The following is a 27,908-nucleotide window of genomic DNA, read 5'->3' as shown; positions in this document are numbered from 1 at the left end:
TACTAGTAACATAACATTTGCATCTGCACAACAAAACTACATACAAAAAGATATAGTGAATGCATATAGCACATAAACTTATAGTACGTACTTCAGTTAGCAAACTAAATAATATACAATTTCTTTCAAAGCTGCGTATCTTGTATTCCAGCACTATCATCACCTTTTGAAACATCGGATATCTCATGTACTCGTATTGAACTTGCAAATGAATCAGAGTTGAACTATAAAAGTAGACATATATCTGTTATAGTAGGGTAGCTTAGCAAAATTATTGTTACAGAGTGGATAAAGAAAGCACCAATTTTGCTACTCAAGTTCTTTATGGTGTACTTATCAATATTAGAAGGAGTGCCCACCAAACCTAATCATGTGTGGGCTGAAAACAAAATGGCCACAGTATAGTACATTTACAGTATATCATACACTTGAGTATGGAGTGAAATGCACTTACTAGTTTTCCTATTTTATATTTTACATTCAATATGTACAGACTTGTCAAATGAATTAGTAAATGGCACTGTGCGTTAACTTTTGCATGTGTGCAATTTGAATAGTCTTCTTAGACCAGTTAGTGATAGTTACATAATACCAATGTTTAAGATGTATGTTCACAACTGTGCTGTGGTCAATATATCAACAGGCATTTGGAATAGTTAATAGTACACAAATTTTAGCTCAAGCTATAGCTCATGCATTCCATGCAGCTTGGTAATGACTGTCAATGTTAGACCCATAAAGAAGACATGCAAAAGTTAACTTAAACATGTACAGTACAATTTACTGATTCATTTGACAAGCTTGTACATATTGAATGCCAAATATAAATTAATTAAAATAGGAAAACTAATTCCACATTCAAGTGTATGATATGTTGTAAATGTACTATATCGGGACTACTTGATGACCATTTTCTTTTCAACCCATACATAATTAAGTTTTATGCATCTTTTTAAAGTTTTGACCAACGTGAAAGATTTAGTATTGTCTTTATGACAGGCTAGTTTAAAGATGCAAGGGTAGGTTGCTCAGCAAATGTAGTCCATTTGCTGAACAACCTACCCTTGCATCTTTAATCTAGCTTGCCATAAAGACAATATTAAATCTTCACATTGCTGAAAACTTTAAAAGGTGCTTGGAAAGATACATGAAATTGTCTAGAATCTAGACAGGGCTACTATAGCTACACTTGCCACCAAACACACATTCTTGCTTTTTCCCTTGAAAGCAAGTTAAGTTGTAATATTAGAAAAGAGTCTGTAACATAGGCTTTTTTCAAAATTGCATCAATATTAGAAAATGTGTTCATCATCAGTGCCTAAGCAAACCAATAGTCTATATCAATGTTTGAACTACAAGTGGCTATATACTATGGGTGTGGCTTTTCAAGCATTTGCTTTGCATTGGTCTGCAAACCTTTCTTGGGTACATTATCTGGATGCTGTATTATTACTACGTGACATATTATTAAGCGCTACATGTACAAAGCTACCACCACTTAAGAATAGATTGTCTTGATGCACTGTTCACTAGTAAGCTAGTCTGCATGGAGAATCATAAGCTCTGAAGTAACCACATGGACAATTCAGTCTGTTTACTGCTTTGCATTTCAAGTACCTCCATTAAAGCCAGGTACGTAGACTTGCTTGCCGAGATATACTACATGCATCTTTTTGAATCTTGGGTTGCCTTGTACACTGTCTATTCATGTAATACTCTATCGTGTCATCTAAAATTGTATGGTGGTAAAATTGCATTTTGTGTAATCATAACAGGGTGGACCAACTCCAGGAGGTTGTAATCAATTACTACACTATCCATGACATGAATATACTTTTAAAAACTCAAAAAATGTTTACAGACTAGACTCCCCAGCATAATAGGATTCTAGATCATCATGTAATTATGTAACATATAAATGTTAGTTGGAAGTACATCAAAGATGTAAACTCTTACGATATTTACACTATGCTGTGCTACCATGAGATTGGCATGTTTACGGGCAAACAGGTCAAAAATTAGACTTACTGTACACTGAATAGACAACTTAAGAGAAGCTAAAGAAAGCGTTGTTTTCCATACCTCTGTACTCTTAATATACAGTAAGCCAGAGAGTTGGGGATAGGCTAACTTTGGAAATGAAATTGAAATTACACAGTGAAGTTTGAATATAGCAGATTTGAATTCTATTCTAGGGTCTGGGGTCATATACTCCTCAGGAATATTGAAGGCCTGTTATAGAATTTTAGACTGTTCTTAAAGTGTTTTTACAGATAGATTATTAGCTACAGCTTATTAAAGGAGATGTTTTCAATATATCTGTTAGTGGTTGACTGCTCTATTAGAGTATTTAGATATTTAGATTTTTTGCTACAAGCAGTGACCAATAATAATGGGGGTGTGGCACCCCTTCTAAAAGTGGTACAAATGCTTCAACAAACCTTCAGAAAAAAAAATTGGTGCTTTTATCCACTTCATAACCATTTCCTCAAAATTTGATTCTAAGCTATCCTACTATTAGAGGAATGCAGTGAGTGACATATCTACCATAATATAGAAAAATGAAATTACTATCTGTATATGGTACTATTGTATATTAGGGATCATGGAGATTTGAATTTTTCTGACAAAAAAAATCATTCAAAAATCAGCTTCACAATAGCATCCTAACATTGGTTACTGAGGTATAGCCAAGCCCAAAAGTGCCTTCATACGGCCCAAAATGCTTCCAATAGATTGCTACAAAATTAAAAAATATATATTCAATGGAATTTTCTACTGACTGACTAACTTCCTGATGCCTTCAGATAAACATAACTCAATAACAGCTAAGGCTGCGGGCTTGAATTTTTCACTGTTTAATGTTGCTTCAGCCCGACAGGCATACCGCATTACATACAATGCATGCATCATTTGTCCTCCTTTGTGTCCCATTTCTTTTTGTTGACAGCCCAAGGTGTTGATTCGTGGTAGCTTGATGGCTTTCCTATGAGAATCATCTTTATTTTCCTTGCAGAGGTGCTTGTCCTATTGTTCTTTGTGTGAAACAGCTGAAAGCAAAGCACAATGGCGACTTCATTTTCAAGTCAATAATTGATAGTTGGGGCACACGTTCAGTCAAAAATACATACTTTTGATGCAGTATGCATGGGTTCACCAGTCATAATGATGCTACAAAAAGGTAAGCAAACAGGTATAAGGAAAAATTAAGAATTTAATAGGGATCATAATAAAAAGCAGGTAAACAAGGGAGGTCGCCTACACCTGCAGATATACTAGTGGACAATTATTCCATAATTCAGTCAGTATAGATTGCATCAGGAATTAAATGTCCACTAGTATATATGCGGGTGTAGGCGACCTCCCTTGTTTTTAACCAAACTTAAAATTCTTAATTTTTCCTTATACTTGAATAATAAAACTTCCAAATGATGAGCTGCATCTACAACAAGTGCTACATACAGCAATTTTAATACCTTAAAAGTTCTATGCAACATGCAGATAACTTCTTAGGCTGGTTAGCATTTGTATATCACTGCTGAAAATAATTACTTCAATGCCTATATGGAAGTACGTTTAAGGCTGGATGTAATGTGGCTGCTTAGTGGGAGTGACATTTATATACAAGTAAAACAATAAGAAATGTTATATTCCTACTGTGCTCAATATACATTAACGAAAATGTACAGTAGGGATGTAACACTTCTAATTGTTTTACTGTGATTTAATATCGTGCACTATTCCAACTTGTTTCAGTACTTTTTATCGATGTGTTATGGTCCCTACTCTAGTTGAAAATTCCAATTTTATACTTTTTTTGTAAATAATTATTATGACTGGTGAACCCACGCATACTGCATCTGAAATGGTGCCACTCGCCCTCGCTATATCAATTATTGTCTGAAAAGTGAAGTATCCATTATGCTTCATTGTCAGCTATGTTCAACCCGTTACACAGCATTTTGAATCAAGAACTGTTAGAAAAGCACCTCTGCAATCCCTGCATACCAAATAAAGAAATGGCGCCATGTGTCCCAGTTATATCAATTATTGTCTAGTGTCCATTACGCTTCATTGTCAACTATGTTCAACTCGTTACACAGCAATACGAATCAAGAACTGTTCGAAAAGCACCTCTGCTAACAAAATAGCCACTATGAAAAATACAGATGATTTCCTTTACGAAGGGACCAAATCGACACTTTTCACTGTCAGCAAAGATGAATGGGACACAAAGGAGGATACTGGTAAGTCCATGAAGAATGTATTGTATGTACTGCAGTATGCCAAAAGGCACCTCTCGGGCCGAAGCGATGTTGAACAGTGAAAAAATCAAGCCCGTAGCCTTAGCTGTTATCGAGTTACACTTGTCTGAAGGCATCAGTCAGTTGCTCAGTCAGTCAGTCAGTCACTAGAAAATTCCGTTACATAAATATTTAAAAAAAATTCCATAGCAACCTGTTGAAAGCATTTCAGGTCGATCTGAAAGCTTAATTGGGCTTAGCTTTACCTAACCAATACTGCCTCATCGTTTTGAGGGAAAATTGAGGCCGTTTTTTGGGTGATACTTGTGGGAAACGCCTACTCCTTCGTGGTCCCTACTATACAGTACTATTGTACTGTATGATAGCAGCTTTTATAACTAGAGGATAACAAATGGATCCACGTAGACACAGTACCTTTTCTAATCGTTCATTAAGCCCTTTAATTTCTAAGTTCAAGCTTTGTATTCTTTTCTTGTAGTCTTCTTCAGAAAATTGGTGATTAGCGTTACCATCAGACTTACTCTTGTAAGAGTGTTGATCTAAACAATGCTCTCCTTCTGGATCACGATACACCCTGTACATCTACAGTATGTGTAGTCATTTATAAATGTAATATACATCTTGCTACTTACCTTTGAAACAAAAACCAAGCCCAATATTAAAGTCATGATAAGAAGCATCATTATTCCCAGTATGCCATATTGTACATTTGGAAATTCTTCTAGAAAAAATCCAATTGGAGTGAGAGTTATTGAAGCAACCACCACTCCGTAAACTGACATTGCCACAAACCGAGATTCATTTAAAGACTTGATTTTTATTTTACGTGTCTCAAAGGCCAGAAACAGTCCAGCTAGCAGCACTAATCCTTTATAAGCAAACACGACTACTAACCAAGGCAGTGAGTTTTCAGATCTACAAACTCCAATTATTTTAGGCAGATCACCAGCCTACAAAATAGTACTGTCAATTTAATAAACATTACTACTAAAGCACTAACATCTTCTCCTTCAACTTCTTCTTGTTCCCTTCTCAAGATGGCACTAGACACTGCTGTTGGTGGGATCAGTATTACAATATCTATCAGAACTAGCACTCCAACAATTGCAAACAAGTAAATGTCTTTCATACTCTATAATATAAACAAGTACAATACTAGTCATACCATGCAGTCATCATACAAGCACTGACCAGTTTAGACCTTGGTGTAGAATAATTAAAGATATAGTATATCCTCCATGTCTTGGCAAATATTGTACCATATAATAAACTAAATCCGATTGCTACCAACCAAATTCTTGTCTGACACAGATGATCTATTGTTGGAGATGATGCCACATTTTCATCCACTCCAAACAAAATCACTGTTATGTAAAATATAACTGCTCCAGCTATAATCATCACATTGACATATGGACTACTTAGTTTCACCAGCCTAAATTATTTCACACATTCAACCTAATAGTACATGATTCTAATAACATACCTTTGTTTTCTAAACCACAGGTTGAAAACCAAACAAATAACAGCAAAGATTACTCCAAATATGGACAACACAGTGTAGATGACAAACAATGACACATAAATACGGCTGTACTCCTCGTCTTCTGCAGCACCACCTAATAGGCAAGATAAAGAAAGCTAAAATGACAATTACCAAAATTATTTTAGGTAACAAGTGTACCATGGGATTATTTATGTAAATGAACAGGAAACACTTATTAATTTAAATAAAAAAATTGTACCTTAAACATAAGAATTTATAACCTAAGAAATTGTGGTATAGGTATTCATAAATCAGTCAGGTAATTATTGATAAAGATATGGTTTATGTAAAGTGGTGATCTATATGCTTTTTATGACCTACATATACATGGAACATGACTAAAACACAGAATGGACAAAAAACGGATTTGCAAAGGATTGCTAAAACATGGATTTAACAGTGAAACATAATGAACGAGCCTATGAATGTAATCACAAACATACTCAAAATATAATGATAAGCCAATTTTTCAAAAATTTCTCCCAGTCCATTTGCAAGTCTGTTTTCCAGCACATTTCATGTTTTCATTGTGTCCCCTACACACAATATAGAGTGTAATATGTATTATTGAATCTCTTTTCTGTACATCTGTAAAGAGTTAAATACATGACTACACAGTGTACACACCTGGAAATATTGTACTGTCATTTTCAATGATTAATAAGCCATTTTCCACTCTTCCAATCGGAACTTTAGTCAAAATGTTATTAACTGTGATAGAGTCTAAGTAATTTGTTTAGTAATTGTAAACCTGACCTTGTCTGTACTGGAGCACACGCACTCTTCCAGGTCTATCTCCATCATCATTAAATGAGACATTACCCTATAACAATATCATATACAATTAAATGAAACATTACCCTATAACAATATCATATACATATAGTTAGCAGAATTTTTATTATACATAAAGTAGAACCTCAGTTAACTGGGCCCCACTTATCTGGATTCTTGGTTAACTGAACCACGGAAATGACTGTTCTATTACGGTAGTTGACAATACAGATATAATTTCTTTATGCCATTAAAGGTATATACACAGTTTCAGAGATATGAAGTTTTCATACTTATGGACCACCCATGGTCCCAAGGGGTTCGGATAACTGAATACAATGTTTATTATTCTTGGATTGTACTAGGTGACAATTATTTTTAAACATCACAATTTTAGGAATCATTAGGATTATTAGTTTACAAAGTAATTTTGTATGGACAAGATCCAACAGAAAAGTTTATTTTATACTTTCCATAACATGTAAAGTATTTTATAGTATTGGTTAGGTATAACCAAGCCTAAACGTGCCTTCAGTATAACCTAAAATGCCTCCAATAGGTTGCTTACTTACTTACTTACTTACTAACTATCTAACTAACTAACTAACTAATGACTTCAGACAAGAGTAACGTGATAGTGGCTATAAGGCTATGGGTTTGATTTTTTCACTGTTCAACGTCATTTCAACCCAATAAGTTCTTTTTGGCATGTTGCAGTACGTAAAATACATGCATCTTGGACTTACCTGTGTCCTCCAATTTATATCTGCACGGTGTCGATAGCTCTAGATGCTTCTCTACGTTTGTAACGGAAATCATACACATTTTTTTTAGCATTTTGGAAAAGAAAAAAGGGTTTCATTATTTCCAAAAAAATTCAGACATAACCATCATTCAGGATTTATTCTACTATATTGATAAAAAAGCTAGATTGGAAGTTAGTCAGCTTAAGCCACTGGACCACAAAGCATGCATGTATGTACCTATGACCAGACATCGGATGGACAGATGGACATAACATTCAGTTTTGGTGAGAAAGAGTTGCATGCTACTGTGTATGTTAAACTAGTGACACTTGACCAATTATACTTTTATCTGAAACTGTATGTCATCAGTTAAGCATAGCTAACTATCACCCTAGTGTGAAAGCTATTCCAAGGTGTGCTGCTGCAGCAATATCCAGTTTACCTTATACTAAGCTAGAAGATATGAAGTCTGTTGAAGCTTAAGTTATTCCCTTTTGTGCAACAACTATATCTGAAGCTGAAGCCAAAGCTACTGGAAGAAGGACAAATTGAAGGGGTCAGTGGCAAAAGGGGACAAGTGCCATTTGAAAATTTAGATGACCATGTGGTGGGCATTAAGCAGAATTTTGGGACATGGTTGAATTCTGGTAATATTTGCTAAAAACTATTTTGAGACTGCTGTGAACTTTTAATTTTAAATTCAGTTGTTTAATTAGTGACAAAATTATTCACATGGCTAAAACAAGCCATTCCAATTTATGAGAATAGAAAAATCTAAAATGGCGAATGTCCCCTTTTTCCACTGACCCCTTCAATTAAACATTACCAAGGAGAAACACCAATGGTCAGGAAAATTGGACACTTAGTCAGTTGTAGAAAAAAGTCTGTGTACAGGTACCAAGGAGCCAGATACTCAGGAGGGGTCTTATGACAGTAAGATTTCTTATGTAAAGTTAGTTAAAGCTGTACATTTACCTGCCAATTATTCAGCAACAGTGCCAGTGCAGATTATCCAGTCAAGTGATTATGGCGATGTCACCACATCAGTTCAAGATCATCAACAGAAGAGTAGACAATCTCAACAACGGAAATGTCCATAGTTGTAACCGGAATGATTAGCATGCTGACCATATACAAGAAGACACTTGGGACAAGCTTAACCAAGGGAGGAAGTGATGTGATATAGTGGCATGAGTCAATGACCCCATTAGGTGTGAAACAATAAACAATCAGCAATTTAGGTCACATTGTAATTAGACTATAAATAGACATGAATTGTAATATGCATATATATATATATATAGAGAGAGAGAGTCTTTTAAGTTCAGTCAATGAAAGTTGTTGTCACTATATTGCCAAGAGCATTAACGTTCTGTTTGCTAGGCAGAATTGATGTATGGATTGACTGGGGTGGTACCATGGAGGTCCTACTGAGATAGAGCAGCAGCCTGGACACCAAAAGATCAGACTGTACTTTTAGTTTTTAAAGACTAAAACAAACTAGGGACTAGAGTAATGCTTAACTGGTTTTGAAGAGGTAGAAAATAAGGGGAAGAGCTTCAAGAAGGATGGAGCTGGAGAAAACTATGACCAGTGCTGCCTGCTCTACCTGTATTACTAGTACTACAACTACCTTTTCCCTCACATCTAATAGATTAAAACTGTGTCACATGCAACAGCTTACTAAAGGATTGGAACTGCCAGCTTCAGCTGTGGGGAGTTACCTACTAGTAACGATCACTGGGATACTGAATGAGTCAAACTATGATCCTACAAAGTTTCAAGCGGAATTCACTAAAATGGAGGAAGGGGAGGCGTTAGACAATGCCCTTGCACTATAATGGGGCACCCCAGCCCGTTACAGTGGAGGTCTCACCGCAGTAGAAGTTTTTGTTGCCATGACAGATAGGAGTTCAGTCATTGGAGTGAGACATTTCTTGGACATTTGACACCAATAACTTTTGAGGACAGTCACTGAAGGCATCCAAATACATATCTCTCTGGGTGAAGAAACCGGACAAGTGCCATATCTGAGAGTTCTGAAGCAAGATTCCCTCTGGCATAGAGACTGGATGTTGGACCAAAACCTATTACAACTGGGAAGAACGACAGTTGGGTCTTGTTGGATCACAGGAAAAGCAGGAGTTGAGCACAGAGAGAGACAGAGAGAGACAGATAGACAGAGGGAGACAGAGAGAGAGACAAACAGACAGACAGACAGAGACACAGAGAGAGAGAGCAACTAGAAGACCAAGCCTTGTAATCCATGTGGTCATGTACAGTGAAGGGATAGCAGTTGGACTAGTGTCTGGGAGGGAGGTTGAGAGGTTCTGCTGTCAAGCGTTTAGTCTCTGGTGCCCGCTAGTACTCATTTAGTCTATAATGTTAAGAGAAGGATTGTGAACTGCATAGTGTGAGCAAGGACTGGAAGTACTATCATTTATTGGTGGGATGAAGAATCTAGAAAATGATTGTGAACTTGTCAAGTGGAGCTTAGAAGAAGAGTGATGATACATGCATGCATGCATGTGTTACTATGTATGAAATAGTCAAGCTTGGAGGTCCAGCCTTCTATAGGAAAGGAGTGATGTAACAGAACTGTAGATTAATTGCACATAGTGTGTATACTTGTACACATGCGTGATATAGTATAAAAGAAGAACTGTATAGTCTAGGGTTCCAGCCCTTGTGCTATAACAGGGCACCCCAGTCCATTACACATGTGATATATTGTTGTATCATGATACAGTGGAGACAATAGATTGATACACCCAAATACCATATCATTGCAACTCTAGTAGGTAACCTTCCTTGTTTCACTAGATTGAACAAATTCCTTGTACTTGTATTGATAGGGAAAAAGGAACATATTATTCACGTATGTATGCACAACTCCATGGTCCCTTCTCAAAAGCACATGATAGCTTTCCATCACATTTGATGCTCCACATATTTAATTTTAAGCAAAATCGACTTTATGTATTTGTGAAATACAAGCCCCTTAAAGGTAGGCTTATTTTTTTCATTTTTGCAAGGTCCTAATTTTTCTTTGTCATTTCGCACATTTTACAAAATCCAGTATAAAACACATGAAATTTGGCATGTCAAGACACACGGTAGTGTGTTGTGTGGCCAAGAAAGCTGGTGCACCACACCGTGAGTATACTAACAGGAAGAAAGAAAACAGCTTTTTCACACATGCATAGCTCCATGCTCTTTCTCCAAAACACACTATTTTTGCATTACAGCTGTCCACCAGGTAGGGCACACCACACAGCAAATTTGATTAAATTAGCAGTAAATCAAAGTTGCAGCAGCCATTTGCGAGATATGGACGTTCAAAGTTTTGTTTTAATTTCTTCATTTTTTTCATGGTTTCTCAAGTGATTTCAGCGATTTCTTCGATTTCATAGGAGGGGGGGGGGGGGGGGGGCTACGGGGATTCGATTTTTCTTTTCGCACATTTTGCAAAAATTACTATAAAATGCAAATGTGTAAGTTGATTGCCTTGATCTTTAGCACAAACGGAGAGTGTGTAATGGTGGATTCACATAATATCATGTTTGCTGTGAATCTGAGGAATATCAAAGGAGTTATGAGCGTTTATTCATGTAAAAAAAGATCAAACTTTTGTCACGGCTACAAGGTAAACCGAGTATAGGAATAACTTGAAAATTGTCATGCAGATAGGCTGATGATTGTAGCAGTACCTTTTAATAGTTTGAATAGTAATAGAATCACAGCAACAAAGTTATAAAGCAAAAACCAAACAAATGTAAAATTGTGGGATCGAGATACTCTAATAGAGCAGTCACCACAGGGTAAAAAAGGTGTACTAAAAATGTCGAAAAAAAAGTTACCAGACTTCGAACCAGGGACCTCCATACCTAACATCTGCACCCCTAATGACTGAACCACTGCTAGGGTCCACAACGTGAAAAATTGATATCCTCCAATCAACTACCTAACTATTGTCATGTGTAGGCTAAGTGTAACTTGAATAACACCATTGTAGCAGCCATGTTTGTCACTTTCTTCTGGTAGAAACGATAAAAATGTCGTAAAATCACGTGATTTTTCATTGCAGCAGTCCGTAGGGTTCTTCTTATGCCATGATATTCACTCTCAACATTGTTCAAGTATTCTATCATCAACTCAAAGTATTGGCGGCTTGATTTTATTGGTCAGTTTCTGGTGGCAGCACGATCTGTGCGGCTTTTTGGCAACAAACAAAATGTTTCTTCCTCTGGAGCAAAAGAAAAGCAGAGCAGCAACTGCGCCGTGGGTCAGCAATTACCAGTACTATGTAAAGTACCTGCATGCGGAGTATTGTTATAATTGAAGCTTGTTAGCCATCTGGCTGAGCCATCTATATGCTGAAATTCAGCCAAAACGACACGATTTTTGCAAACAAATGCCAGAATGGTTGATAAATCAGTGTAACTGTCTCCAACAGCAAGGATACGAAGCTTATAAATACCTAACAATATGGCTATCTTGCCCACTAAACGTAAAGAGAAATCCAATGCATGAAATAAGCACTCACGTGATTGAGATTCAAATCGCGGAAAAACCCATGAAATCGCTTTCATTTCTGAAAAGGAACCTTGAAGTGCATTCCTTTTGTAAATATTTGTGTTAACTGTTAACTGTTCACTCAGGCATGGTCTGGGCCAGTGCAAGTGTGTTTTATACTGTGATGACATCATAGAGAGAGTCAGTCTTAGACTGCTGGAGTAATCGAGATGCTGAACCTAATGCATACAAACTTGTTGTCATATTTCAAGTGATTTTTATTATGGCTGTATTTTCTGTGATTTGAATTTGATCACGTGACTGCTTATTTCATGCATTAGATTGCTCTATGCATAGAGCAATCTAATACATTTACATTGCATTATGCATTTGGCAAATATGTATACAACTGTTTGAAAGCCTATAAACATTTTAATAAAGCAATTGGACACATGAAACTTGTGCTGTACCATACAATGTATGATAAAATATAACTTACGGTTAATCCAAAAAACTCCAAATTGAGCATTCTCTGATATATAGTTTGGGAAATGTTAGCAGAGTCTTCACTGTCATAAGTAAAATTGACTAAATCTGCGTTAGTATTGTTCAGAGCTAGTGCTACTGCCCATGCAGCATCAAACATGAATGCACTGTCTTCTAGTTGAGATGATATATCAACCTCCGAATCATCAGCAGCTTCATTATAATATGATACATAGTGGTTCCAGCTCTGCAAAAAAGATGTTTAAACCATTAATAGAAAAAGATTATTGATATGGTCATGCAAGGAACCAAGTGCATGGCCCAAATAATGATGAATCATACAGTACGATAGTATTGTATAGTAGGGACCACAAAGGAGTAGGCATGGCCCATGAAATAATATCACCCAAAAAACAGCCTCAATTTCCCCTTTACTGCTGACGTTACTTCGGCCTGACAGGTGCCTTTTGACACACCGCAGTACGTACAATGCATTCTTCATGGACTTACCAGTGTCCTTCTTTGTGTCCTATTCATCTTTGCTGACAGCGAAAAGTGTCAATTTGGTGATAGCACATGATGGCTTCCCTTCGTAATGGAAATCGTCCGTATATTTCATAGTGGCTATTCTGATAGCAGAGGTGCTTTTCAAACAGTTCTTGATTCGTACTGCTGTGTAACGGGTTGAACATAGCCGACAACGAAGTGTAATGGATACTTCACTTTTCAGATGATAATTGATATAACTGGGGTGCGCTAACTGGGGCATGTGGCACCATTTCTTTTGGTATGCATGGATTACAGAAGTGCTTTTCGAACAGTTCTTGATTCGAAATACTGTGTAGCGGGTTGAACATAGCTGACAACGAAGCATAATGGATACTTCACTTTTCAGACAATAATTGGGATGCGCGGCACCATTTCAGATGCGGTATGCGTGGGTTCACCAGTCATAATAATTATTTACAAAAAAAGGTAACAAACAAGTACACAGGAAAATTTGGAATTTTCAACTAGAGTGGGGACCATAACACATCAATAAAAAGTACTGAAACAAGCTGGAGTAGTGCATGACATTAAATCACAGTAAAACAATAAGAAGTGTTATATCCCTACCATGCTCAAGATACCATAATGGAAATGCACGGTAGGGATATAACACTTCTTATTGTTTTACTATCGTGCACTAATCCAGTTTTTTTCAGTACTTTTTATCGATGTGTTATGGTCCCTACTCTAGTTGGAAATTCCAAATTTTTCTGTGTACTTGTAATATTACAAGTATAAGAAAAAATTAGGAATTTTAAATTAGAGTAGGGACAGTGTGTGCTGCAATGAAAAGTACTGAAACAAGCTGGATTGGAGTAGTACATAATTATAATGTCCAAATACTGTAAAACAATAAGAAGTGAATATCCCTACTGTGCATTGAGTATAGCACAGTAGGGATATTAACTTCTTATTGTTTTACAGTATTTGGACATTACGTACTACTCCGATCCAGCTTGTTTCAGTACTTTTTATTGCAGCACTATACACTGTCCCTACTCTTAACTTAAAATTCATATTTTTTTCTTATACTTGTTTGTGAAGTTTTTTTGCAAGCTCATGACCACTAAATAGCCTGCTTTTCACAAAACTAGTAAAAGAGTTAATCACAGCACTATTATATTAGATTATGACTTATCCAATAGCAACTGATCAGTGGGCATGGCTCTACATTAGCCTGCAGACAATAATGGACATGGATTCATACATACCCACGGACTGATGAATGGGTGTGGCTACCATATGTCTATAGACAGTAATTTACGTAAGTGGGTGTGGATTCATGCATACCTACAGACTGATGAATGGGCGTGGCTAACATATGTCTAGAGACAGTAATTTAAGTAAGTGGGTGTGGCTCACGAAAGAAGCAGTGCTATGCTATGACGTGTAGTAACACGTCCACATTTAATTTAGCACATGGGGTCAGACTTGAATAATCTGTAAAGCAGGACCTGGATGACCAGACTCGGTTTAGCATTGTTACTAAATAAACTATATTTACGTATTGACTTACACATTGCCATGAGTTGCTCTCTCTGATCGATATCAACAGGGAGTCATGTACGCTTGTATTTTTGGTGCAACCGGCAACCACGTGTATTCAAATAGTTTGATGCAATATATACTGGTAGATGGAAGCCGTACTGTAGTCTATTACACTCAGCGGTAGAACCTTGACTGATGTACATGGTAAAGAAGGATAAAAGGTAAGACAATAGCGCAAGCATTGTATGTTTATAAATATAACAAAGGTTTTTCCTTAAGCGAACTAGAAACGTTTCTGCAAAAGAATTAGGGCTGTAGCTGTAGCCAGTTTTCTGCTACGCTTGACTGAAGGCATCAGGCAGGCAGGCAAGGCAGGCAGGCAGGCAGGCAGGCAGGCAGGCAGGCAGGCAGGCAGGCAGGCAGGCAGGCAGGCAGGCAGGCAGGCAGGCAGGCAGGCAGGCAGGCAGGCAGGCAGGCAGGCAGGCAGGCAGGCAGGCAGGCAGGCAGGCAGGCAGGCAGGCAGGCAGGCAGGCAGGCAGGCAGGCAGGCAGGCAGGCAGGCAGGCAGGCAGGCAGGCAGGCAGGCAGGCAGGCAGGCAGGCAGGCAGGCAGGCAGGCAGGCAGGCAGGCAGGCAGGCAGGCAGGCAGGCAGGCAGTAGAAAATTCTGTTGAATAAATAATTTTAAAATTCTGTAGCAACTTGCCGGAAACGTTTTGGATCGATCTGAATACACTTTTGGGCTTGGTTTTACCCAACCAATACTGTAATGTCATTGTGAGGAAAATCATGGCAGGTTTTTGGGTTATATTATATCATGGATCGCCCTACACCTTTGATGTCCCTAACAGTACTATTGTATTGTATGATGGCCCTCATTGATAAGGTTATGCAGCGCACCTTATTGTTTGGGACCAACTAGAAGTAACCATACTAATTAATGATGTAACCTGATTTGAAGGTTGTCACTGAGCAAGGCTTTTATTCAGTTTTATGTTTTTTTAATGACATCACACTTCCCCCATAAGATTGTATGCAGATGATCTGTCAATCTACAGATCTATTGATTCTAAAGATGATTGTGATTACTCCAAAGAGACTTGCTTACTCTAGAAAACTGGGCACATAAGTGGAATATGTGTTTTAGCCCACTTAAAACAATAGGTAGCAATAATCACCCTTTTTCAATTACTAGAGATCAAATCTGCACAATGTATACTAACAAGAAGTGAAACACAACTTACTATATTCCCTACATTCAACTCATCCTTATACTCTTCATCAATTCTGGGGAAGTGATCAAAGAGCAGTGAAGTCAGCAAGATATTTTCTATAGCAGTTTCAGTTGCAGGATCATTCTTTGTGCAACTAACATCAGTCCACCAGTTGTCATTGTACCAGTTGAAAAACATCCATGCATATTCTGGATGAGCCATATTATTTTCGAGTGCCTATATATGAATAGTACAACTAACACGCATCAACAATACTACATTACAATAATGTATGAAATACATCAAAGTGTATGTGTACGTACCTCACACATCAGTCTTATTGCGTATTCTTGATACATGTTTAAAAATATGATCCGTGCTGGAGAGTTCTATAAAAATGCATATACTGTAATTGTACGAGGGCTGAGGGCATACAGGCAAAAGCCCGAATGTCCCATGTTAAAGCTATATATGTAACACTTCCCATCTGCATCAGGCTGATAGCCTGCACAGGGCGATCAATCAACCATGCCGATATGAGTGCAACAACTGCATATATTATATATACTGACGTATGCATTCCTAAAACTTTTGATTATGGGTCAGCAGCTAGTATGGTCTGGTTATGATGAACGGACAAATCCTAGAGATATCACGGAGAATTTTTAATGTTTTATTAAGTGCTTTTGAATCATGTATGGAATAATTACTAAAGGCCTAGATAGGAAAGCTTGCTTGTGAGTGGTTACTTTGTGCATAGTAGTGACTTCGTGAAACATGGAGAAGTAATTGATGAAGAAGTTAAGGTACTAGTTCTCACCTTAGCCCAATATTTTTCAACTTGTAGGATAGTGAGGATAACAAAATGCTCTCCATCTGAGTGGTTTTCATGGCAAAAATCCAAAACATGCATGCTAATCAAGTGAGTATTAATTGATCCCCACAATTGATTTCGGCTTTAATGTCTATATAATCGCTGCCCAAATCCAGGCTACATATGAAATGTAGCCCAGGTAGCTCCCTTGATCTGAGGTATAAAAGTGTTACATATGACAATAGCTATCAAAACAATTATGCGTGCATGGGTTTGTATGCACACTTCAATAATACAAGATTCAGTGCTCACCTTCAGTGCATTTACAACCAACTCTACATTATTTTCTGCCTCATCCGTGTTAAAGGTAAGCTCTTCTATTAGCTGCAAGTTTGCTTGATTAAGATGACTTTTAAATTTTGTAGAAACCTAGAGCAAACATGTATCAGTAAGGCAATTTGTGACCGAATTTGACAAAACAAGGCTTCCACACACATCCACTTTTATGACATTGAAGCATCTTACCTCAATGTAGGAGTATGCCATTAGTTTCAAAGTTTGACCTGTTATTATACAATGCTACGGAAGAATTGTTGGAAAAGTTTAGATCAATAACTTACTGGGTAGTCAAGTTACAGTTGGTTAAAGTCAGAAAATTGGATGTGTGTGGAAGCCTTGTTTTGTCAAATTCGGTTACATTTATTCTCAAATATCTCTATAATAATTAGCATGTATTCTAAAACAGAACTGTAATCTTATAGTACTAGCTATTGCAATCTGTGGTACATATATCCCTTGCTTTTCTAAAAATGGAGTGTCTGCATGTTGTTGTGCATGTGATCAAGGAAAGCCAGTATGTGTAACTTTCTATGATGAATTTTAGAACAACATTATTAATTATGATTTGTGCATCACTCCTCATTACATTTCATGCATCACTGGCTAGCTTGTACAAGACTTACAAAAGTAAAGATATTCTCCGATTGTGTTATTAAAGTAACTCTGGACCAACCGAATCTCTTCATGGCTGCTGTTATTCCTACAGCAACTTCTGCATCACTTGACACTGTTCTTAGGAATAGTGGAAATAACTTCTTATTAGAAAGACGAGGTGAGGTAGATGCTGGTGATATCTACGAAAGATGCCAATCTAAAATTATCTAACAACCAAGCAAAAACAGCTGAACTGTTAAAAGGGGGCAGCATTCAAAAATGTGGGTGAAAAATCGTCAAAGATGGCATCCAAGAAAATGCATAACTGCAATGACGGCACTTTTAATAAGGCATACACCCATTAATAAAATTGATTGACATTAACATATTTGTTGGCCACCATTTTTAAATTCACAACTTTTTCACCCAGGCTTTTGAAGGCTACATCCATTTTACACCTCAGTTGTTTTGCATGAATTCCACTACTTGTTGTACTTTAAATACTCCAAAGTCAGTCATAAACTGGCTTTTGGGCATGTTTTTACCAAAATTATTCTTGTATCTGCAGACACAAAGATGATTATTAAAGTTACAATAGTGTTGTATTGCTGATTACATTTCACTATTTGTAATTTACTTTTTAAATATTCTTGTAGAGTGCACAATTTTCAGAGTTTTAATAGAAAACACACAGAATGTTCTAGAACAATCTAGATTTTCCATTGGTAGATCTACAGTATGAAATCATAAATTAACTGATTTTCATTTATAATGAAATTAAGCAACTCAACTGCTGACAACAGTGGTTCAGTGGTGAAGGGTTTGGGAGTTAGGTATGAAGGGCCCTGAATCAAAACCTATAGACAACTTTGTTTTTTAGTGTTTTCTGTCAATTCAAATACATCGTAGCAGCACACTGTATTTCTTGGTGGCATTACATACTACCGTGTGTCTTGCTCGATACTATAAGCAGTCTTCAAGTAAGAGATATACATTATTGTGGGTGAGTATATATATATATATAACAGACGTCCACCTAGCAGTAAACCATGATCTACTTTGTTAGGCAACTACAGCACATCCTATAACACTTACCTTCCTAGTTATTTAGACTGGTGCTAAGAAATATAAGGAATAACAATGCAAGAAAAAAAAACATTATGGCAAGTTAGTTAAACCAACTTGCTCCTTTCTGAAAATTTCCTGATGCTTAAAAGGCTATCTACACTACACCAACAGTTTGACAATTTAAGTACCTATTGTTTTCCTTTTATAGGACCAGTGTTTATGTGGGTCAGAACTATAATTGCACACAGACTACAATTATGTTTTTTATTGCTAATGTTGCTAACACTATGTGTTGCATAGCCATGCACTGGGAATGTTTTATAGTTACTGGCCATCTAGAACACGCAAGATGTAAGGCATGGATATTCTTGGACAGCTGTAGAAGTTTTCTATATGTACGTATTCCTTCTAATTAGTTGAAGATCAATAACTACTTTTAGAGGTACTTAGTATGCTTGAAGGTGCTTGAGAATGAAGTAGAGAACTGAACTAGTTTTGGGATGGTTTTGTAACAAATGCAGGTAATTTGAGTGGTTTGAACACCAGTAGTTATGCAGTTAGTAGTGATAAACTTGACCAAATTCAGTAAAATAGTGGTCATGGCTCCTCTACCAAGAGGGATTTCATGGAAGCCTTCCTCCCAAGGATATGTCCCTACTGCATTTATGATAAAGTCAAACCTGTATTGTTAGGTTTACTATTCATGTGCAAACATCAATGATTCTCCAAAATGTGGTCACAAAGCAGACGCAACACATTGAGAACTCTTATGATGTATAAAATTATGAGCAACTTGGTAGATGTACCTACTGATACAATTCTGTTACCATCGACGTTACAGCTGAGAGGACATACTGAGAAACTTCAACAGCTACCCTGTAGAGGGAATGCATACGCCTACTCCTTTTTTTCCACAAGTGGTCAAATTATATACTTTACCCCAGTACCTGATAAGTTCACCAGATTTACACACTTTCAAAGAGACTTTATAATCTACACTAATTATACTAATTATACTTATCATACACATGTACAACAATACTCGTGTCTGAGTTTGTACATTAATGGAAATAAATAAATAAAATATTTGATTGAAAGAAAATACCTGTAGCACTATACTTAATCCCCGTAATACAATATACCCATGCATGCTTACACATCTGTACATATATGTAATCTACTCCTCAATCTGATATAATTCTTAGAATTGCACAATGATACATCTTATAATAATTTAACAAGTACACTTAGAATTTTCAACTAGAATAGGGGCCATAGCACATCGATAAAAGTACTGAAACAAGCTGGAGTAGTGCATGATATCAAATCACAGTAAACCAATAAGAAATGTTATATCACTACTGTGCTCAAGATGCCATAATAAAAATGTACAGTAGGGATATAACACATTTTATTGTTTTACTATCATGCAATACTCCAGCTTGTTTCAGTACTTTTTATTGATGTGCTATGGTCCCTAATCAAGTTTTTTTTTTGTGTGTACTTGTTTGTTAACTTTTTTTGTAATAATTATCATGATTGGTGAACTAACGCATACCGGCCACATTTGAAATGGTGCCGCACTATCAATTATTGTCTGAAAAGTGAAGTATTTATTACGCTTCATTGTCAGCTATGTTCAACCTATTACACAGCACTACAAATCAAGAACTGTTCGAAAAGCATCTCTGCAATCCACGCATACCGAAAGAAAGAAATGGCTCTTCGTGCCCCAGTTATATCAATTATCATCTGAAAAGTGGAGTATCCATTACGCTTCGTTGTCGGCTATGTTCAACCAGTTACACAGCAGTACGAATCAAGAACTGTTCAAAAAGCACCGCTGCAATCAAAATAGCCACTATGAAAAATATGGACGATTTCCTTTTCAAAGGGAAGCCATCACGTGCTACTGCCAAATCGACACTTTTTGCTGTCAGCAAAGATGAATGGGACACAAAGGAGGACACTGGTAAGTCCATGAAGAATTAATTGTACGTACTGCGGTATGCTAAAAGGCACCTCTCGGGCTGAAATGACATTGAACAGTGAAAAAATCAAGCCCGTAGCCTTAGCAGATATCGAGTTACGCTTGTCTGAAGGCATCAGTCAGTCAGTTACTCAGTCAGTCAGTAGAAAATTTCGTTTAATAATTAAAAAAAAAATTCCATAGCAACTTGTTGAAAGCGTTTCAGGTCGATCTGAAAGCTTGTTTGGGTTTAGTTTTAACTGCCTTATCATCGTCTGGGAAAATTGAGGCGGGTTTTGGGTGATGTTATTTCATGGGCCAACGCCTACTCCTTTGTAGTACTGTACTGTATGATAATCCAAAAACCTCTTAATCAATATAATTAAAAATTAAGGCATATAGTGTTGTGTTGTAATTGACAATGACCTTCGGTGGACTTCTCATATTTCAACTCTTTGCAAAAAATAGCATATTATTTATACCTAATTGGTTGCTATCAGAAGAATCTACCTGTGGCTATTCTGAAACTTCTTATACAGCCTCTTGTACTATCTCACCTACACTATACAGTGTCTGTTTGTGGGCCATCTTTGAGTCATGATCTACAGCCCAGATTGGAGAGGATGATTAATCATGCTGTTAGGATTGTTTATGGACTGAGGAATGTTAGTCCTCTGTGGAGGAGCCTTGGGTGGTTTTTTGTCCAATCACTGATCCAATGCCACTGTTTGCTTATGTTATACCATCATTATCATAGTGACACAGAAAATACTATATTATTGAGTCCACCAATTCAATTTGGCAGACAATCACACTGTGACACCAGAACCGCCCTTCATTTTGCTGTCCCATGTCGACTTAGACTTTCATTTACACAGAATTTTTTTTGTTCAAAAGGGGCCTACAGGTGGAGCAATTTACCGTCTTTTTTATCTTTATGTAGTAAATAGTTATTATGGCTTTAAGAAGTAAATGTTACAGCATCTTGGAAAAAATTGATTTACTAAAATTAAAATTTTTAGTTTGGTTTGTAATAATTATGTGTTGTAGTTAACTGCTAACTGTTGCTGTGTTTATTTTCTTTGTAGTATCTCTATGTATGTTTGTCGTACTTTATGTTGTTGTACGTATGTGTGCCCCTCTGGCAGAGAAGAGTGGCTTTGTCCAACTGTTTAGAGGTAATAATCAATCAATCAATCAATCAATCAATCAATCAGATACAGCCTACTAATGTGGACAATATAGCTACTTCACTTCACTTTGACATACACATCCATTGTTACTGGCTTACAATTATCTTTAGATAATTTTTTCACTACAGTGCATTTGTAGTTCACACCGTAACATGGAGACAATGTTATGGTTTACTTTAATAATAATAATCAGTGACCCTGTAAAATAATAACAGTGATTCTAGAAATAATAAACAGTGACTTGCCTGTTTCACCTTAATTGTAAGGTTGCCTATTGTGATGATATAAATAGGACAGTGCTTTTATTTATTATTTTTATTATTAGCACTTTACAGTGACCAGCACTGAAGGTCTAACAGCAACATGTGCTGCAGCCTTAGGATTACCTAACCTAATTTCAAGGACTTAGACCTAATGACTTGACTTAGTGACTGATAAGGTGTAACAGAAAAGGGGCCAAAGTAAGGAAAAAAATCCCTCCAACCCCAGGATTTGAACTGCTACAACACTAGATCATGCTGCCTAAAAATAATCTGCTGTTGAGGATCTATAAGAAGGTTTGCTGTGACCTTGATGACATTGACAGCTAGCCAAGAAGAAGACAGCTGAAAACATACTGAGAATTGTTTTTGTGAGAACTGTTTTCGTGTTGGTATTAAATGCTGTTCTTTCAAGATCATTAAATCAAGAGTTCATAATACAAATATTATGAACTCTTGATTAAAATTTGAGAGCCTTTGAAACCATAGTATGTCCAGAGACAGAACACAATTTTGATGGAACTACTATACATTTTAAAGTGTTTGTACAAATCCTACCAACTGCATATGACATTCATATGTGCATGCCATTCACTCAACTGGAATGTGCTATGTTGTTTTGATGGTACACCCAATATCAGCCAGACCTAATGTAGCTACTAGACAGATGCTGAAAGCATCATGAGGCAATGATTTTACATACTGGATGCTAGTTGGGTGCATGCAAACTTACAATTTGTATGCCGAGCTATGCAACTGCTACATACGTATAAAACATGCAGCAAGATTCAAGCTTTCTCAACATGGTGATTATACATATTATCGTTTTCACAATCTTATTTAACTTGCAAGTTTTCCATGTAATTTATTGTAATTGATGAACTACGTACCACCTTCTTGCTAGTGTGAGGCTAATTTAGGCTCATACTCAATGAATGTAACCATGGAAACTGAGTATTTATATGCTCAGTCTTTGACTATACTGGGTTTATAGCAACATAATTGTGAGCATTGGTAATTGCAATAGTAAATAAACACACCTGTGAAGTGCAGCTGCTCTCCCACCATTCATAAAAAGGCATGTATAAAAGTGCATGCATGTACACAAAAATTTCATGCTGAGCAATCAACATGATCATGAGGGGCAATTGGAAACAGTGGAAATGGAAACCGGAAACAGAAAGTGGAAATGGAAAACGGAAATGGTCATAATATAAATGTACCCTAGAGTAAAACCCTTGTTTAGTGGCCACCTCTTAAAGATCACCTTCTTATAAAGACCACCTCTGTACAAAGACCACATTGTAATTAGATCTCAAAGATGGCCAAGGACCACTTTGTGGTCACCTTTGATAAAGACACCTCATTGCATGGTAATTATTTGGTAAGTTTTAAACATGTATTTCGTGACTCATATCAATGTCATCTTTTTGTCCACCCTTCACTCAAGTTATATACGTACCATCATCATCGCTTAGTTTGTACCAGTATAGATAATCCACACAAAAACAGCCAAGCTGTGAAAAAATTGTGCGGCCTTAAAAAGCCTGGATGAAAAAAGTTGTGAAATCAAAGGTGGCGGCCAAGAAATGGATCAACGAAGAGCCTAGTCTTTTTAGCTGTTTTGATAAGTGGTCTGACATAGGATGTTTGGATAGCTATTATTGCAATGTGAAGAGGTGGTCTTTGTAAAGAGGTGATCTTTATAAAAGGTGAGCATGAAGTGGTCAGTATGCTTTGAGATCTAATTATAATGTGGTCATTGTACGGAGGTGGTCTTTATGAGAAAGGTGGTCTTTTAAGAGGTGGCCACTAAACAAGGGTTTTACTCTAGGGTACATTTATATAACAATTTGACCATTTCCGTTTTCCATTTCCACTAGTTTCCATTTCCACTGTTTCCAATTGCCCAATCATGAGATAAGTATGTGATCATACTTGCAAACTGAATTGTTTCAAATGCATATGTGGTTTAGCAACAGTATGAAATCACATCAAAGTATATGTAGCTATATAGCTGGTGTGCTTGCATGAAAACAATCTACAATAATGCATGGTGTACATGCACATGAAATAGAAAGCACGCTGAGCAATCAACATGTGATCACATTTGCAAACTGAATCACTTTAAATGTGCATGTGGTATGCAAAGTATATGTAGCTATATGACTTCAGTATTTGGTGTATATAGTCATTTTGTGGAAGGATTTAGGATTTACAAATATCAAGTATTTAACTTTGCATGGCCTGTAAGACTCACCTAGCACAATTCAATACTTGGCAATAGAACAGCTACACAAATGTATGCTGGCATAGTTTCAATCGCGTAGAATTGTTGCTTGTATGTGATATAATAGCTATTAGTTTGTGCCTTTAGGCCTGAACAGCGGTTCAACAGTACAGAATGGTGCTTGGGGGCTCTCACAATTATTGTTCACCAATTAAAGAGCTATTAAATTGTGCATGTGGTGTCTGGATTTCAAGTACAGAAGAGGAGATAGAAATTTATGGACATTTTCGTCCTTAACTCACACTGACCGTTGGCAAAAAGAAATCGCAGCAGTGAAAAGAAAGAACATCTACCAAGATATCTGTTGCAATTTTACAACACCATTAATTTTATCTGTGCACATCTCACCAAAAGTACAAGAAAGAAACCACCTAACTACAAACAAACCAAATGTAATATACTCTCCAACATAGGATAGCTTGTCATACCATTCTGATTTTACTGTGTTAACACTGTTTTCATTTGTTCAACTTACCATAATTCGCAACATAAATCTAGGGAATTATTTTGCCAACACTGGGTTTTTGAGACAGTGTTTATAACTGACATAGCTAGTAGATATTGCACATGCACCTATTAATACTAAACCTCACACACGGCGAATACATACAGTATGTTCAAATATGTCACAGATATACAGTATACAACAACTGTACATCACTGACCTGCACGAGGTTCCAGTTGGGTGCAAGTTCTGCAACAGGTTCAGTAGCAACAGAGCAATCTGCACCAATCAACATGATCAGGTTCTGATTAAGTATTTGGTCTATGAAACTTCGTAAGGTAGGTGTTGCTTCACACTACAAACGTATTAAACAATTCACAATTCACACATTTTTAGTCTCACGCCAGACCACAAGTAGTCTTGCGACCTGAGGCTAGACTATTAATAGTGACAACATTGCACGCAGCTAGAAGGCTCTATTACCATTGAATTGTTGGTTGTGACGTTGAATGTGTACTGAAGCGATGAGTCATTGTTAATCGTTTCTAATGCTAATTCTAAGGCAGGCAGTAATCCTGTATAATCAAATCTGGTTCCTGCCTGCCCGCTAGATACTAGCGCTCCAAGACGAAGTGTTTCTTTCCCATAGGCTACTTCCAGCAAAACGACGAACAAAATTGCTCTTGCTGTAAACACCATTTTCTAAGCATAAGTCACTGCCTCGACAGGATGTAGACTGTCGGTGTCAGGCATTGTAACGAGAGATTACAAAGGTCATGTTGGTCACGCGTCATCAACCTCGTCATCAACAAACGTATAATGTTTAAATATTATTAATTTTATTAGGCCACTCCAATTGGTAATTATGTTTCTGGTCCACCGCCCGCATCCTTATTTACAGAAAGTGAAATTTCAGAAATACATGGGGAATATGCCCGCATCAGATTTTTGAAAAAGCTGGATTTCAGAAACAAATATTGGGCTGCTACAAACATACTAAATCTAACTGCTTACGTGTCACTATATGTCTTTTGTCAGTGAAAACCTGCAAGAAATGAGCATAGTGCTTAGTACGGATCGATATACTCTAATAAAACAGTCAGAAAATCACAAAAATACTCTAATTGAGCAGTCACTTCATTATTGCTTTGTTGCTGAATTCCGCCCGCCCGCATCTAAAACTAAACTTCAGATGACCAGAAACATAAAAACAAATTGGAGTGGCCTTATTGTTTGAATGCTGTCCCACTAGAGACCTCTGAGAAGGATGATAAACGTCTGAGAGAGAAAACCATCATCATGATGTTCAAAACACACATACAGTTACAATACACCTCGGACACCCACATGCGACTACACTAATGTACAAGAAGCACAGTATAGGCATGGCAAGGAAGATACAATAAAGGATACAGGACAGGACAAAACACAACCACAAACACAAACAAGGTTAACATTCATGTGTTCCAATTGTCACAATCGCGAGCCAAAAAAATTCTTTGGGATGAGCTAATTGCTTGCTGAGCAATACAGCTTGACAAAACTGCTGTAGACTGCTGAATGGCTGCTTGTAGGGCTCTGATGGACTCTGAAAGATAATGTCCCAAACAACCAATTTTGATAGTGAAGTATTGACTAGCATAGCCCAGGCGATCTAACTCTGATATTAATAGTTGATATTCAATCTTACTAGACTTCTGTTCCCGAGCTGCTTGTAGATGCTCGGCAGAATTAAATGGACAAGTAAGTTCCAGAAGACAAATCTCATATCTTTCCACATTGAAAATTACAATGTCAGGTCGATATGAGGTGGTCAAGATTGATGGTGGGATAGTAGCCAAGGGAGTGTTGCAAGCTCTGCAATTATCTAAATCAGCAAAAACTTTGGCACCACTACTATACTTCAGGATGTCCAATAATAAACTGAGTAAAACTTGATCGTGTCGGTAGGTGTACCTGCCTTGTTGTAGTGCAGTGGGGCAGCCATTCAAAATATGTGCCGATGTAGACCTAACACAGTTACAGAGTTGGCAACTAGAACTGGTTTGAATTTTCCAGCATCGTAAATTCATCGGTGTTGGAAGAGTGTCAGAGGACGCCCTCAGGATAAACGAAAGTTACTCAGGGTGGAACCCAAGCAATAGTCAGTTCCATAAGTGTGTTGAAATTTCAAGGGAAGCAGCATCTTTGAACTTACATTGCACACTAAGAGAGCCGGTCAAGCTTTTGTGTACATAGCACCTTTTCCTCAGCAGTTGCAACTTTCTTACAAGCATGATAAAGCTTCTTAGCACAAGGAAGCTTCTTAGCAGAAGGAATGGAATTTAACTGTTCTCTGGCTCGAGTGAGAATTTCATGATGATTCTCATTAACCTGAAGCATTTCAGAACCAAAGTCTAGTTGTAGAGCTAATTCCTGAAGGGTAGGATCACTTGATTGGAAGACATTGGCCAACAGGCTCAGTTTGCAATGCTTAACAGTCAAGGAAATGCTGGGAGAGCACACTCTGGGATAGTACAGGATAACTCTCGAAGCACTTTGAGGTAGACGGAGCCACCGCTTAAGAAACTTGGTTGCTAAATTCTCCATCTTTGTGATGGTTGATGGACCAATGCAATCTACTGTAAGATGAAAACAGATAATAGAAAGGATATAATTCCGATAGATCCAGACTTTGTATTCTGGCCGTAAACACATTTGGTCAACTTTACTTAGAAGGGTAGTAAATCTGTCAATCATAGACTTACCAGCTGCAATTTTAGTGGAATGCATTGACACACCAATCAGCTTGCCTAAAAACTTCTTCCACAATTGACTTAGTTGTACCTCCAAGGAGGGAGATACCATCAGATAAGAACTTTGAACCGTCATATAGCAGAGAAACACATTTAGATGGTTTAAGCAATAAACCAATCTCTCTAGCTTTAGAATCAACTTGAGACAAAACAGTTTTTTAGAGTTGGAAATCAATGTGGCATCATCTGCATAGCCCTTAACTGAATGTTCCTTAGAATCAACATAAAATGGACCTTTCTTCCAACGGGGCTTTACTGATTTGGGCCGAGATGAAATGGGTACAAATGAAGCAAATCTCTGATAGCATGGAACCCATTCTAAATCTGAGAGGCGAACAAATTCTGTTACTGTAGACTCAATTGAATCACTATAAAGAACTGTACAAGAACCATCACCAAAATACTCAATCACTTTAGCATGATACCATCCAGGCAGTTCATCATTTGACTCAAGCCATTTAATGTAAATGTAAGCATTAATAGGAGGATAATCATGAGAACCAGGGACCATCAATTTGAAATGGAAACCATAACCATGATTCAGCACTTCTGCTAGGCGAA

At 37.1% G+C, this 27,908-nt stretch overlaps 1 protein-coding gene across 1 annotated transcript; it reads right to left on the bottom strand.

Moving 5' to 3' along the window:
* LOC136251080 (gamma-aminobutyric acid type B receptor subunit 2-like) lies at window positions 1-25,358 on the bottom strand. Its single transcript, XM_066043460.1, has 15 exons — window positions 25,036-25,358; window positions 24,773-24,907; window positions 17,357-17,527; window positions 16,707-16,823; window positions 15,904-15,969; window positions 15,611-15,817; window positions 12,346-12,579; window positions 6,568-6,634; window positions 6,439-6,522; window positions 5,752-5,884; window positions 5,457-5,700; window positions 5,266-5,397; window positions 4,898-5,215; window positions 4,680-4,847; window positions 1-224 (listed from the first exon to the last, which is right to left on the bottom strand). The coding sequence occupies exons 1-15, from the start codon at window positions 25,249-25,251 to the stop codon at window positions 126-128; spliced, it is 2,391 nt and encodes a 796-aa protein (XP_065899532.1). The 5' UTR covers window positions 25,252-25,358; the 3' UTR covers window positions 1-125.
* Between the last annotated feature and the right edge of the window lie 2,550 nt (window positions 25,359-27,908).

The sequence above is a fragment of the Dysidea avara genome, chromosome 3, assembly GCF_963678975.1.
Source record: "Dysidea avara chromosome 3, odDysAvar1.4, whole genome shotgun sequence".
Taxonomy (NCBI): Eukaryota; Metazoa; Porifera; class Demospongiae; order Dictyoceratida; family Dysideidae; genus Dysidea; species Dysidea avara.
Note: the sequence above shows the minus strand (reverse complement) of the source record. Positions and strands in the feature narration are given on the sequence as shown.

Coding starts and splice junctions, on each gene's coding strand:
- LOC136251080 (XM_066043460.1), bottom strand. CDS start 25,251: ATGGTGTTTACAGCAAGAGCAATTTTGTTCGTCGTTTTGCTGGAAGTA. Junction 15,818..15,903: donor CAATAAGACTGATGTGTGAG/GTACGTACACAT, acceptor ATTCATATATAG/GCACTCGAAAATAATATGGC. Junction 12,580..15,610: donor AGTTGAATGTAGGGAATATA/GTAAGTTGTGTT, acceptor TCTTTTTTGCAG/AGCTGGAACCACTATGTATC.